Source organism: Mercenaria mercenaria, chromosome 19, assembly GCF_021730395.1.
Source record: "Mercenaria mercenaria strain notata chromosome 19, MADL_Memer_1, whole genome shotgun sequence".
Taxonomy (NCBI): domain Eukaryota; kingdom Metazoa; phylum Mollusca; class Bivalvia; order Venerida; family Veneridae; genus Mercenaria; species Mercenaria mercenaria.
This window is the reverse complement of record NC_069379.1, coordinates 15,128,535-15,144,810: the sequence shown is the minus strand read 5'-3', so window position 1 is coordinate 15,144,810 and position 16,276 is coordinate 15,128,535. Positions and strand designations below refer to the sequence as shown.

Below are 16,276 nucleotides of genomic sequence, written 5' to 3'. Positions count from 1 at the left end.
GGCCTGAGAAACAGAAGTTATACTTATTCAGCCTGAAATAAACATTTCTTACTCTTCTTTTGTCAAGTTTAAACAATCTCTCACAGAAATATCGAAAACGAAAAGCCTGCGAGATGACTGCTTTTAGTGAACAAATTCTCATAGAAAACTGATCTGCATATCTCATTGAGAGTTCTGAGTACTCTGCCCTCATTCTAAGTTAACTGAGTAAAACAGAACAGCGTTCTGGAACATTTAGAACATGTTCTGACTGTTCCAAATCAACTCTGGTACTGGCTGTACAGTCGTTTAATAAAACGATACCAACAACAGAAAATCACGTCCTGGTTCCTCTTCAATACAGAGGCTCTCTAAGTTACTAGGAACCATGCCCTGGTTCCTCCGCTACATTACTAGGAACCAAAAATGGAACAGAGCTCTTTTGAATTCCATTGGTAACAACTTCAAAAGAGCACTAGCACTTATAAATCTTAGAACACTCTTCCAGAACTTTCTAAAACTTGAATGGAATGTACTGTAAGTGATGAAAGAAACAAGTATGTTCAAGACTAAATCAAACCTAATCTACTATTGCTTTGCTTTGTTAACTTCAATAATAACTACCCGGTAAACATTTGTGATTCATTGCTGGTCGCATATATGAAAATACTTGAAATTTTCTCACTTCACAGTGAGATATATTCGATACTCATTCAGAACAAACAAATATCTTCTGAATCAATATCAAGAAACTATGAAACAATCACTTGTTTATCTTCCAGAAGCAAAAATATTCTACAAGCATCTACATATCTAACCAAAGTTAAATAATTTCATAAGAAGTTAGGAGGAAGTTTGTTAACTATATTATTTTTCCTATGTCAATTTTATTTAACTTGGTCCCTCTGAATTTGAGATATGATTTTCACCTGTATTTTAACCTTTATGGCAACACAGTTAGTATGGAAGCACTTTTATCGTACACCTATCTATAATATATATATCCTGTAAAACATATGGCACGTATTTAAAAAATAAATACGACCAGAAAGACATATTGTCCATGGGGAGCTGTCCTCAAGTGGTTAAAGAGTCAGCCGCTCAACCGACAATCGTGGGTTCGAGCCCTCCTTGGGGTCACAACTACGCCTTCTCATCCGACACCAGTACTAGCTTTTGCCAAGAATTGGACTTAAAGAGTGGTCCAAATTAGCCTGAAGCTTTCTTCATGATCGAGCAAAACTAAATTTGTATTAAATGCTTAAATTAGTGCACATGTACTTATAAAATCAAACAATATCACTAACTACTAGTACCCTCGGTCATCTGTTACTGTTTGATACATGTATTAGGCAATAAGCAAGACTGTGGTATTCTCAAAGTTAAAAGATACAAAAATTTACTAGAATATGCAGAATTTCCTTTGAGACCATCTCTTTCTGCATGTGAACTTCATGTTTTTTTCTGGCAATTTTTTTTTGCCTTATGTTTATAGGTGTACAATTAAAGGCCTTTCCTTAAATTTTGTGCTCATGTGCTAATATGATGTTGTAAAGGGCCTTTAATTGTCCACCAGTCAACATAGGGACACAACAGAACACAATAGTTTTTTTTCTTTGGTCTTTAAAACAATAAAACTGAGCCACACCATGAGAAAACCAACACAGTACATTCTGCGACCAGCATGGATCCAGACCAGCCTACACATCTGTGCAGTCTGGTCAGAATCCATACTGTTCTCTTTCAAAGCCTATTGCAATTAGAGAAACCGCGAACAGTATGGATCCTGACCAGACTGCGCGGATGGGCAGGCTGGTCTGGATCCATGCTGGTTGCTAATGCACTATGTTGGTTTTCTCATGGCGTGGCTCAAATATGAATAAACTAAATACTGATGCTGTGTAAAAAGAGTACACAAAATGTAACCTATGATATCAAAATCAAAATACCATAACAACAAATCTGCTGCAAAAAGGACATACTCAAAAATTGCAAAAAAAAATTTACAATGTGTATATACATGATATTTACACATTTCACACATAAATAAATCACCCATGTGCGCATTAATTACATCAAAATTCACAATCTTAAATATAAAATTTCGTTAAAATAGAGGTCAATTTCAACACGAGTATTTCACATAATGGACCCTTTAAGGTACTGTAAAATCACACTATTTCATTAACAGAATATTTCATGATTTTTCCTCAAAAAAAAAACCCAAAAAAAACCAAAAAACAGGAGGTCCTTGATTTTAAACTTCAGTGGTTCAACTGATTGAACCTTTTCTTTTTGTTTGGTGGAATTTAATTTCACCGATTTATGAAAGCAAAAATTTACGAAAATTAATCACACGAAATTTCATGATTTCGTACTATTTAAACCTAAACATGTAGGCAAAAATTATGTAACACTTGTACCCTGTCTGTTTTTATATCAAATAATAATTTTTTTATGGCAAATGAGTTATTACTAATATGGTGACAGTAAATAGGGCCGACAGGAAATATGCCAATTCTTTAAGAAGCAATAACAATGCCTAACAATCAAGCACATTAAAATTACACATTATATACTGATGTTAATGATCTTTCTTTTTTTTTATTATAAAGGGGCTTGGCTCGAGATTTAAGTCAGAATACTGTGAAACCACTAGATTTTGTAGGCAAAACATTTAGTGGCTTTAGCCAAAATGGGATTGTGGGGATGGTTTCTTGGGATCTATTGTTTTTAGATTGACTCAAAACATGAAAATTAGTCCCCAAGAATATTAACAGTGTAGCAGTTTTTCAAACAAATCAAAATCATGTCAGGAGCATATTAAAGATGAAAAATATTATTATATAAGCTGGTACTTCGTATGACATTAAGCACACTAAATTTTGGCTATATCACACCAAATTTTTAACGCAAGATTAACACTTTCCTAGGTTTTCTACGTATGTCAAAAGTAATGCGAGTGCTTTCATATGTACATTCAAACTTGTTTTACAGACCATGTTTGTAAAAACGAAAAAAAAATATGGTCTTTGTTGACAGAAGTGGTGGTCTCTATACACAGGTAAATTTACACACACTAAAACTAATCTTTATACAGTCAGACCTCTGCTGAAAACCACCTCCCCGGTAACAGTCACTGCTATGAAACCTGTTTATAAAGGCCACATTGTTTCAAAGCAGTGACTGTTACTGGGAGGTGGTCTTCAGCAGAAGTCTTGACTGTATAAAGATTAGTTTTAGGATTTTATTTACAGTCACTTCTGTAAAATTTGAAACAAAAATAACGTAAATCTTGATGCAAGCCCCTTTAAATAAAAAACTGCTATTTGCAAACTGGACTATATTCATTAGCTTTTTAAAACCCTTTGTCCTGGTCCATTTGCTGTAAGACTAGGGTCCTTCTGGGCATTCTTCAAATATGAGTTATCTCCCCTATCATAAAGTCTCATTTTTCTCCATTTCTTTTCAGTAATTCATATTACCTTATCAAACACCTGCTGAAAAACACTGATTTGTCATTTCAGCAGAAAAAAAAACTACTTCTTAATGTCATTGTAGTTAATCCTGTTGCGTGCCAAAGAGACAAATTACTGTATTCTATATTCCCAATAAAAATATTTCAACAATTTCTCTGCAACACTCTCCACAGTTGAGTAGTAAGTTTATAGTTGAACTATGTCCATTTTCCCGTGCTAATGAAGTTCTTCAAGTGCACGAGTAAACTTGAGTATTTCAATCAGCGACATGTTCAGTCTTTTCTCTAAACACTGATAGAAGAATTCTGGGGCCTGAAATGTTTCAAGAGAAAAAATGCAATGTGTTAATCAAAAGAAAACTTAAAACACCATTTTTTTATCCATTTATAATATTTCTTCTGTAATATTCAATTCAAACACCCTCCCTACCACCTTAATTGCATTTTTCTTTATATAAATATCAAAACAACTTCTGATGATTCAAAGTTCACTTCTATAGTCAAATGATTTGTTGTGTTTAAGGCACAACTACAAGTAATATGGCAACTTTCAGCTTTTAATGGTGGAAAAAAGCCCCATGTACCCCTCTGGGCAAAATTTCAAGTACAAAATGGATACAGGGTTAGAACCACTGACCTTCCACAAGCCATCTAGACTGCTTCCTCCTCACATGCAAGAATTCTACACCCTAAACATGGTTTCTTACCCATATCAGTGACAGGATGAAGTCAGGGACTGTAACCACTAGGCCGCTGAGTCCCAAGTCAAAAGAAAATGGGCCCTAGTAAAAAGAATTAGCATAAGAAAAACTTGTTATTTCTGAAATCATATGAAAATAGGCCCTGGTAAAATGAATTAGCATAAATAAAACAAATATTACCTCTGTCCTCATCTGTTTAAGCTGCATGAGTAGTTTTCCATCAAATTCAAGGAAGGCAGGTATACATCTGTAACACATTTAGTGTTGATTTAAGCCACGCCATGAGAAAACCAACATAGTTCATTTGCGACCAGCATGGATCCGCGCAGTCTGGTCAGGATCCATGCTGTTCGCTAACGGTTTCTCTAATTGCAATAGACTTTGGAAGCGAACAGTAAGGATCCTGACCAGACTGCGTGGATGTGCAGGCTGGTCTGGATCCATACTGGTTGCAAATGCACTATGTTGGTTTTCTAATGGCGTGGCACATTTAGTTGATTTAAAAAAGAAGAAAACTTAAATAAATAGTTACCGAACAATATTTATAATTACTGAGAGCAATATTGCATGGTTCATTACTGAAAAGGGTGTAAATATATGTGTTTGGGTAATGATAAATACTCATGTATCCCTAACAGTATGTACTATAAGTTGATTTCAACACAGAATATAGTTAACGTCAAGGCCTCATTTCTAGGTTATGGTCCAAGGGAAAAAACTTGCAAAAATAAATGAAACTTTAATTTTCACAACAATAAAAATTCTTGACTCTGAATTTCCTGTGTATCACTGGTATAAATGTTTCTGTATACTTCTTTACTGACAAATAAAAAATTTGAATCTTTCTTAATGAGAGGACATACTCTGTAAGTTTGACAACTCGAAGCCATTTCACTAATTCCTCCTGGCCCATCGACATTAAGACGGAATTGGAAGGCACTGGGGTCCCTGAAAATATTAAAATATTGTAAATAATTGTGCATTCTAATAAGGTCATTGATTAAGCAACATATTACCAATAGAACAGGTCTAATTACTAAATTTGCACAGGGAGTCTAAAACAAAAGCACCACCTTGCAGGTGCAGACACTCATCTGATTTTTTTTTGTCTCTGAATAATAACAAGAGGGCCATGAAGGCCCTGTATCGCTCACCTGACCTACTGACCTAAAGATCATCAAGATAGTTTCATTAAGATATGGTCATAAATGTGGTCTCTAAAGTGTTAACTAACTTTTCCTTTGATTTGACCTGGTGACCTAGTTTTTGATCTCATATGACCCAGATTCGAACTTGCCCTAAAGATCGTCAAGATCAACATTCTGACTAAGTTTCATGAAGATATAGTCATAAATGTGGCCTCTACAGTGTTAACAAGCTTTTCCTTTGATTTGACCCGGTGACCTAGTTTCTGACCCCACATGAACCAGATTCGAACTTGACCTAAAGATCATCAAGATTACCATTCTCACTAAGTTTCATAAATATACAGTCATAAATGTGGCCTCTAGAGTGTTAACAAGCTTTTCCTTTGATTTGACCCGGTGACCTAGTTTTTGAACCCACCTGACCCAGATTTAAACATGACCTACAGATCATCAAGATTAACATTCTGACCAAGTTTCATTAAGATATGGTCATAAAAGTGACCTCTAGAGTGTTAACTAGCTTTTCCTTTGATTTGACCTGGTGACCTAGTTTTTGATCCTACATGACCCAGATTCAAAGTGGACTTTGAGATCATCATGAGTAACATTCTGACCAAGTTTCATGAAGATACAGTCATAAATGTGGCCTCTACAGTGTTAACAAGCTTTTCCTTTGATTTGACCCGGTGGCCTAGTTTTTGACCCCACATGACCCAGATTCAAACTTAATCTAAAGATCATCAAGATTAACATTCTGACTAAGTTTCATAAAGATACAGTCATAAATGTGGCCTCTAGAGTGTTAACAAGCTTTTCCTTTGATTTGACCCGGTGACCTAGTTTTTGACCCCATCTGACCCAGATCTGAAAATGAACTATAGATCATCAAGGTTAACATTCTGACCAAGTTTCATTAAGATATGGTCATAAATGTGGCCTCTAGAGTGTTAACTAGCTTTTCCTTTGATCTGACCTGGTGACCTAGTTTTTGACCCTACATGACCCAGATTCAAACTGGACTTTGAGATCATCATGAGTAACATTTTGACCAAGATTCATGAAGATACAGTTATAAATGTGGCCTCTAGAGTGTTAACAAGCTTTTCCTTTGATTTGACCTGGTGACCTAGTTTTTGATCCCAGATGACCCAATATCGAACTCATCCAAGATTTTATTAAGGGTAACATTCTGATCAAGTTTCATTAAGATTGGGCCAAAATTGTGACCTCTAGAGTGTTAACTAGCTTTTCCTTTGATTTGACCTGGTGACCTAGTTTTTAATCCTACATGACCCAGATTCAAAGTGGACTTTGAGATCATCATGAGTAACATTCTGACCAAGTTTCATGAAGATACAGTCATAAATGTGGCCTCTACAGTGTTAACAAGCTTTTCCTTTGATTTGACCCGGTGGCCTAGTTTTTGACCCCACATGACCCAGATTCAAACTTAATCTAAAGATCATCAAGATTAACATTCTGACTAAGTTTCATAAAGATACAGTCATAAATGTGGCCTCTAGAGTGTTAACAAGCTTTTCCTTTGATTTGACCCGGTGACCTAGTTTTTGACCCCATCTGACCCAGATCTGAAAATGAACTATAGATCATCAAGGTTAACATTCTGACCAAGTTTCATTAAGATATGGTCATAAATGTGGCCTCTAGAGTGTTAACTAGCTTTTCCTTTGATCTGACCTGGTGACCTAGTTTTTGACCCTACATGACCCAGATTCAAACTGGACTTTGAGATCATCATGAGTAACATTTTGACCAAGATTCATGAAGATACAGTTATAAATGTGGCCTCTAGAGTGTTAACAAGCTTTTCCTTTGATTTGACCTGGTGACCTAGTTTTTGATCCCAGATGACCCAATATCGAACTCATCCAAGATTTTATTAAGGGTAACATTCTGATCAAGTTTCATTAAGATTGGGCCAAAATTGTGACCTCTAGAGTGTTAACAAGCTTTTCCTTTGATTTGACCCGGTGACCTAGTTTTTTAATCCAGATGACCCATTATCGAACTCATCCAAGATTTTATTGAGAGTAACATTCTGACCAAGTTTCATTAAGATTGGGCCAAAATTGTGACCTCTAGAGTGTTAACAAGCTTTTCCTTTGATTTGACCTGGTGACCTAGTTTTTGACCCCAGATGACCCAATATCGAAATCGTCCAAGATTTTTATGAGGGTAACATTCTGACCAAGTTTCATTAAGATTAGGCCAAAATTGTGACCTTTAGAGTGTTAACAGTCAAACTGTTGATGACGGACGGACGGACGACGGACACAGGGTGATCACAAAAGCTCACCTTGTGCACTTTGTGCTCAGGTGAGCTAAAAATATTGTCCTGTGTGTTTTTATGATGTTTTCTTAGTCAAAAAGGGGCTATAATTCTTGCAAAAAGCAGGGTGGAGTTATGTTTCTTGCTGTACAAAGTCAGCTTTTGATGGTGAACAACGGTTGCAAGTCCTAAAGATAGATAGATTAACTATGAAATCTGATTTTCTGAAGTCCAAAAGGGGCCATAATTCTTGCTAGAGGTACTTGCTGTGCAGTCAGCTTTTAACAGCGAATAACTGCTCCAAGTTTTAAAGCAAAAGCTATGACCACAACAGTTGACCTAAACGCAAAACTTAACCAGGATATCCAAAATGGGCCATTATTCTTGCAAAAGCAGGATGGAGTTATGTTTCTTGTTGTACCAAGTCAGCTATTGATGGTGGACAAGTGTTGCAAGTTTTAAAGCAACAGATTTGATAGTTTAGGATACAAGCAAACATAAACATAAAACTTAACCAGGCAACGCCAACGCCAACTCCAATCAAGTGAGAACAATAACTCATTTTTTTTTCCAAAAAATCCTATGTGCTTACAAGAGCACTTTGTTCCCTTATAACATAAATACTTTATTTGAGTCGTGCCATAAGAAAACCAACATAGTGGCTTTGCGACCAGCATGGATCCAGACCAGCCTGTGCGTCCGCGCAGTCTGGCCAGGATCCATGCAGTTCGCTTTCAAAGCCTATTGTAATGAGAGAAACTGTTAGCGAACAGCATGGATCCTGACCAGACTGCGAAGATGTGCAGGCTGGTCTGGATCCATGCTGGTTGCAAAGCCACTATGTTGGTTTTCTCATGGCATGGCTTATTTATTCCGGCAGTTTATCAATAAACGGATCCTTAATTTTCAGTCAAACTTCACTCACTCAAAGTCAACAGGACAGGAAAAATTACTGGCCCACTACCTTAAAGTGGTATTATGCGCATCTTACTGTACATAGTGTGTTTTTGGTGAATGTTTTATAAAAGCAATTTTCGGTTGCTGTGCATTAAAATGTGTTAAATTAAGCTATTGTCGTGTAAGTATTTGAAGCTGATGCTTTAGAAATAAAGAAACCGGACAATAAAATAATAGTTTTTTTCTTCAATTTTCTACGCATTGTTCTCCCTTACCTATAGGTAGAGATTTCTGAAGTTGAAGGGAAGCAACTCCTGCATGCAGTTCTATTTTTCTTAAAAAGACTGCCCCAGTCAAAATAAAGTCATATTTGGAAAGTTATTATTTCGTACTGGTAACAGGAAGAGTTTGGTATATTGGGTTAAAAACTATCATTTCCTCCATCCTTTTTACACACACATCTATTTCAGCTGGATTTTTATTTGAAAAATGTCCATAATTCCACTTTAAGTATGTAAGCCAGTAAAATGTGAGAAATAACATTACCACTATAAGAAGAATTTTACATTTTTCCAACCTTTAAAGGGATTTGTTTCTATATCATAATTTTTCAAACCCAGATGATGAACTTCATAAGTGCATTTTAAAAATGAATGCAAACTGAATCTATCAAGTCTATGCATAAGAAGCCTTTCAACTAAACAGTCTTGGGATTCAATAAAAAGGTCAGTTTTAAGAAGTTTTCAATTAACAGGGGTATTTTCCATATAAAGTAGTTATTCTGGATCAAAACAGATTTCATTCTTGAGGGGTTTCCACTTTGAATTTTCAGGGATTCCAGTTCAGAAAGAGTAATATTCAATATGATGAAGTTATTCCAGACCAAAACAAATCTTTGGAGGTTTTATTCTGCATTTCTGGGGTTCGACGATATAGGTAGGTTACTGTATTGACTAATAAAGACAAAAATCTACATAATTATTAAACTTACCAGGACTGGCATATGAGGTCAGAGATTGAGATGTTACCATGGCACCATCACTCGTTTCTGAAAATTGAAGCACACTAAAAATTTAATTTACTTCCTTTATATCTAGTTCATTACTATGCTTAAAACAAATTGTTTTGTTTTGTTGTTATTTAGGGCATCTCTATAGGTATTACTTCTAATATATACCATGGTAAGATGGCCTTCCGGTACACCTGGGTTTAAATTCTGTTGTTACTTGTTCCCTAGGTAACTGACAGAGGTAATCAGAACAGCTTGTCAGACACAGATATACTGTATAAGTTGATATATTCTCGCATGTCGAAAAGGTCACAAATGAATTGCTTCATTATAATACAAAAAACTTACCATTACTTCCTACAGGTGTTGTATTAGGGGTCACTTGTCCCCGACCCCTTAACTCCTTCAAAAGTCCAGTCAAAGACTTATCAAACGGATATTTCCCGCTAAAGTCGAAGTATAATTTGGCCCCTAATATAAACCCTAACCATCCGTCAGGCCGGTATTTTTTCTGTAACATGAGTGGAATGTAGTCTTTCTTCAGTTGGAATGTATATTCTGACTCTGTGGAGAAAAAAGAAATCAGCTGCATCATGAGAAAACTAATATAGTGGCTTTATGACCAGCATGGATCCAGACCAGCCTGCATATCTGTACAGTCTGGTCAGGATGCATGCTGTTCGCTAACGGTTTCTCTAATTGAAATAAGCTTTGAAAGCGAACAGCATGGATCCTGACCAGACTGCGCTGATGCGCAGGATGGTCTGGATTCATGCTGGTCTCAAACCCACTATGTTGGTTTTCTCATGTCGCAGCTCAAATTTTATCTTTAAACTAACTGCTGAATTGTAATAAGTGAGCTATACTGGTCTTAGATCGCTCATCATAAATCAAAGTGGTTTGAAGGAATTCAGTAACAGGTCATACAAGGAACAACGCTGTGTAATTATTTTGAAATTGGGTCAGCTGTTTCCGTAGATGATTTTTTTTTCGAAGATTTTCCCTTACGTTGCTATAATGACCAGAATTTCGCAAGGGTGACCTACACTTGAAAAAGAGTGAAAAAGAATTTCCCAAGGAAAATTCCTGTGAAATTTGATTGAAATTGGCTCAGTGTTTTAGCAGAAAATGTTCTTTAAAGAAACTGCGGGTGGCATACAGACCACAGATGGACTGTGGACAGTCATCCAATAATCCTTGAAGTTCAACATGAGCATTTCCTTTTTTTAGGGAAATACACCAGAAACCTATGCGATTGCTAATAACTAAAAACACAATAAATGTAGCAGTGTATCTGTTAATTTGTTCCACATTTATTGCTTGCTTTGCAGTCTAGTTTTCACTTTTTCCTTTTTAACTGTCTGATATGTAACCTGTAGAAAACGGAAGCTTTAACCTTTAGCCAGGTGGCGGCAAGTGATTCTGCCTTTGCAACCAGTGCAGACCAAGATTGCCTGCACTGTTTGCTATTCAGTTGTTAAATTTTCCTGTAGTGAACACCCCTTTGAATAAGAAGAGATGCTGTCAAAAATGAATGATGGACCAGTCTATTTTAGAAATTTAGGTGGGTATAAAGGTTAAAAGTTTGAGACTGGTACCTGTCCTACAGTTTGGATTCTGTTTATACTTCTCGGACATACAGATGAGCACTACAGCGGAGTTTTCTATAGCGTTTGCCATCCCTTCCAGGGAAGCACTGGATCCTTTCTCAATATCAATCCATATAGCATATCCTTCTGCCTGAAAATATAAAATATATACAGTCAAATCTGTGCTTAAGACCACCTCTGAATATAGACCACCTGTGTACAAAGACTACTTTAATGATATCCCAATATACTATTTTCAGCTTGATTTACCTGTGAACAACAACCACCTGTCCAGAAAGACCACATCTGGTTGCTCCACTGAGTGGTCTTTAATGACATGTTCGACTGTATTCTTCTGCATGAAAATATGTTTTCTTTGTTTTGGGTTTAATACCGTTTTTAACAGTATTTTAGTTATGTAAATGGTGGGCAGTTAAACTAACCTGTATTCTTGGATTCTGTACCAGTACAAACCTGTTTTGCGCAAGTGACTGCCAATTGAATTTCCCCACATGATTCAGAGGTAGAGGGTGAATGATTTCAGACACAATGTCTTTTATCAAATCATCAATGAGAATATAGTTATGTCCCGCCCAGGGATCCAACTCGCAACCCCATGATCTGTAGATCTACGCTCTCCCTAATGAACTAAGTGGGCAATATAGCATATCTTTCTGCCTGATTATATATCAAATATCCTTCTGCCTGAATATTTATCACATATTCTTCTGCATATAATATGTACAGCATATCCCTCTTCTGCATAAAATATGTAGCATATCCTTCTCCTGCATAAAATATGCAGCATATCCCTCTTCTGCATAAAATATGCAACATATCCTTCTTCTGCACAAAATATGTAGCAGTATATCCCTCTTTTGCATAAAATATGTAGCATATCCTTCTTCTATATGAAAAAAAAGTAGCATATCCTTCTTCTGCATAAAGTATGTAGCATATCCTTCTTCTATATGAAGAAAAAAATAAAATTAAGGAAATGTAGCATATCCTTCTTCTGCATAAAATATGTAGAATATCCTTCTTCTGCATAAAGTATGTAGCATATCCTTCTTCTGCATAAAATATGTAGAATATCCTTCTTCTGCATAAAGTATGTAGCATATCCTTCTTCTGCATAAAATATGTAGCATATCCTTCTTCTGCATAAAATATGTATAGCATATCCTTCTTCTGCATAAAATATGTAGCATAATCCTTCTGCATAAAATATGTATAACATATCCTTCTTCTGCATAAAATATGTAGCATAATCCTTCTGCATAAAATATGTAACATATCCTTCTTCTGCATAAAATATATAGCATACCCTTCTTCTGCATAAAATATGTAGCATATCCTTCTTGATATCTCAACTTGCATGTATCTAAGTTCCCGCTATATCAAAGACATTTTTAAGGCCTGTCCCCAAATTCCATGTACAAATATCATTTTAAGTTAAATTTCGGTTATCTCTAAGTAGAACACTCCATCCCTTAGAATTTGAAATACTGAATTTTAACTGTACATACCTGTAACTTGTCCCTGATCGGTAATACTAAATCTTTATATAATTATGACAAACTTACATAAGATATAACATCAACTTTGTACATCTGACCTTTAGAACCCTGTTGGTCTTGACTTTAAGATCATAAAACTGGCCCTTCACTCTATTACAAAATGCAGACGTGGCTTCCAGTAACTTATGAATCCTTCTTTTTTGTTCTGTAAGTTATCATATCAATGATCTTTCGACCCCTGCTGAACTTGACCTTTTCGATATGTGAAATACTCACCCGTAATTTATCCCTGATCTGTAATACTGTGTCTTTATCTGACCATGAGTAACTGAGGAATACGTGTGATTTTGTTGGAGTTCCTTTTGGCTCTGAAAAATATGGGAAATAGTGTGTTAGATTGTTAGACTCATTGGAGTTCTTTTTGGCTAATAAAACAATTTACAGGAAATAGTGTGTTAATTTACCTGGAGTTTCTTTTAGTGCTGAGCAAGTGGGCAAATTGTCTGCTGGCTTTAATATTTCTTTTTTGTTCAGGCTATCATTAAAAAAACATTTGTTTGCTGTAACACGACCTACCCGTGAAAATCGCTGCGACCCAACTTTTCATTTCTGGCCAGTAAGATAACTTTTTTCCCCTATATGATATGCCAAAAAAAAAAATTCCCTAACTCCCTACCTACATAAAACAAGAGGACCATGATGGTCCTGAATCGCTCACCTCTTCCCACATGACCCAGTTGATAAACATTCAGACCAACTTTCATACAGATCCCGTGAAAAATATGGCCTCTAGAGAGGTCAGGTTTTTTCATTATTTGACCTACTGACCTACTTTTTGAAGGCACGTGACCCACTTTCGAACTTGACCTAGATATCATCAAAATGAACATTCTGACCAATTTTCATGAAGATCCATTCACAAATATGGCCTCTAGAGATGTCACAAGGTTTTTCTATTTTTAGACCTACTGACCTAGTTTTTGACTGTACATGACCCTGTTTCGAACTTGACCTAGATATCAAGATGAACATTCAGACCAACTTTCATACAGATCCCATGAAAAATATGGCCTTTAGAGAGGTCACAAGATTTTTCTATTATTTGACCTACTGACCTAGTTTTTGACGGCATGTGACCCACTTTCGAACTTGACCTAGATATCATCAAGATGAACATTCAGACCAACTTTCATACAGATCCCATGAAAAATATAGCCTCTAGAGGGGTCACAAGGTTTTTCTATTATTTGACCTACTGACCTAGTTTTTGATGGCACGTGACCCACTTTCGAACTTGACCTAGATATCATCAAGGTGAACATTCTGACCAATTTTCATGAAGATCTCATGAAATATATGGCCTCTAGAGAGGTCACAAGGTTTTTCTATTTTCAGACCTACTGACCTAGTTTTTGACCGCACGTGACCCAGTTTCGAACTTGACCTAGATATCATCAAGATGAACATTCAGACCAACTTTCATACAGATCCCATGAAAAATATGGCCTTTAGAGAGGTCACAAGGTTTTTCTATTATTTGACCTACTGACCTAGTTTTTGACGGCACGTGACCCAGTTTCGAACCTGACCTAGATATCATCAAGGTGAACGTTCTGACCAATTTTCATGAAGATCTTGTGAAATATATGGCCTCTACAGAGGTCACAAGGTTTTTCTATTTTTAGACCTACTGACCTAGTTTTTGACGGCACGTGACCCAGTTTCAAACTTGACCTAGATATCATCAACGTGAACATTCTGACCAATTTTCATGAAGATCTTGTGAAATATATGGCCTCTAGAGAGGTCACAAGGTTTTTCTATTTTTAGACCTACTGACCTAGTTTTTGAAGGCACGTGACCCAGTTTCGAACTTGACCTAGATATCATCAAGATGAACATTCTGACCAACTTTCATAAAGATCCCACAAAAAATGTGACCTCTAGAGTGGTCACAAGCAAAAGTTTACGGACGGACGGACGCACGGACGACGGACGACGGACGCTGCGTGATCACAAAAGCTCACCTTGTCACTATGTGACAGGTGAGCTAAAAATCTTTGGGTCGTGTTACGACAAACAAACAATTTTTTAACTATGGCCTCATTTAGATGCCAACTTACTACCTATAGTCATACACTATGTGTCAAATTACATACTAGGCAGAGGCATATACAGAATAAATTGAACAGGAATGATTGGCCCATTGTCTGCGCGATTCAACCACCTTGAGTCACAAGAACAGGGCAATACAGCCTTTGCTAGCGTAACAAGGTTTCAAGGCTTTCTTGGTGACAAAAAGTGAACTTAGTATACTAGTTTAGCAATTTAAAAACTTCGATTTTCACCTACTTAATCATTCCGATATTTCTATGTCATCAATCTCTCATCACATTTTTAAATTTTCTAATTAGGCTTCAGTATGCAACACACTGGTTTGAATAAACAGACAGACAAATGGACAGACACAAGCAGCTATAGATCAGCCAGCATTCATTTAATCCTTAAAAAATTCAATTCTATGGTGAACTGGCGGTGCAATTTGGTTCAATTTCATTCTGGTTTTAGTGCTGCTTTAACAACAGGGCTCAGAGCGAAACTAGTCTAAGCGTATATAGAAACAGAAGCAGATAGACTAGTTTCGCTCTGAGCCCTCAATTTACTGCTTTTTGGTGCGTTCTTGCAATAAAGAAATAGATCTAATTAAAATGCTTTGTGGGGTGTAATTTTTGTAAAGAAGTTCTTCCAATTTTGTTTTTGTGCAAAATTTTTAAAAATGGGGACATCATTCTGTCACACTGATGCATTAAAATGTGCCCCATGGATTGTATCTTAAAATTCTAGTAGGCTATTCTTAAAAACAATATTCACTGTCACTTTCTCTCTCTTAAAATGGAAGCACATTTTTTTTGTTTTCTTCTGTTTGGGTATCATTTAAATTCTTTTAGAGAAGTATCTGTTCTGTCATTTTAAAGAAAGACATGTAACTTAACAGCTGATAAAATGTCAATGTTGACTCAAGAAAAAAGTATAGTTTTATGCTACAGTATAATATAGTTTACATTCAGCTTCAATGAGAGAGCCCAGAAAGTGGATATTAAGAGATTATAACATTTGTATTGAGAAATATGCGCATGTTTTGCAGCACAATTACCGCTCAACTTTAGGCGCACACTATTTCTCTGCGAAAGAACAAGAGCATATTTCTCAATGCATATCTAATAATCTTTTTATTACATACACATCTAAACTTTTATATAACTACTTTATGTATTATATGAATTTGTTCTTTAGTTCGATTAAAACTGAAAATACTGTGGCAGCTATTAACAAACATTAAATTTTTATTACCAAGGCATCATGCATCTGAATCAATATGGAAGAGCTTAAAATGTGTTTTTGTATGTAATAATTTTAGAATAGCCCAATAATGGAAAAAAAAAAAAAGGGCAATGGGTGTGAAAATGGTGGGGAAAAATGGAGTGGTATAAAAAATGGGGTGTTACAATGTTACTAACTTACTGCTTCGATCAATTGTTACAACTTACTGTAGTAGTTCGGATCATTAGCATTCTCTGAGGATCAAAGTTTTACATAATGTAGATTGCATGATATTCCAACTGTTTTATTTCCTTAGGTATATATTTATGATTAATTCAGAATAC

At 36.0% G+C, this 16,276-nt stretch overlaps 1 protein-coding gene across 1 annotated transcript in view; it reads right to left on the bottom strand.

Annotated features, from left to right (window-relative positions):
• Positions 1-2,731: 2,731 nt before the first annotated feature.
• LOC123541762 (uncharacterized) overlaps positions 2,732-16,276 on the bottom strand; it is an 88,672-nt gene continuing 75,127 nt past the window's right edge. Inside the window, exons 11-17 of the mRNA XM_045327351.2 lie at positions 12,888-12,979; positions 11,101-11,242; positions 9,851-10,066; positions 9,485-9,541; positions 5,022-5,106; positions 4,339-4,405; positions 2,732-3,770 (exon numbers count right to left, since the gene is read on the bottom strand). Coding sequence (XP_045183286.2) covers positions 3,675-3,770; positions 4,339-4,405; positions 5,022-5,106; positions 9,485-9,541; positions 9,851-10,066; positions 11,101-11,242; positions 12,888-12,979 — 755 coding nt within the window. The 3' untranslated portion in view covers positions 2,732-3,674. The remainder of the gene's footprint in view (positions 3,771-4,338; positions 4,406-5,021; positions 5,107-9,484; positions 9,542-9,850; positions 10,067-11,100; positions 11,243-12,887; positions 12,980-16,276) is intronic.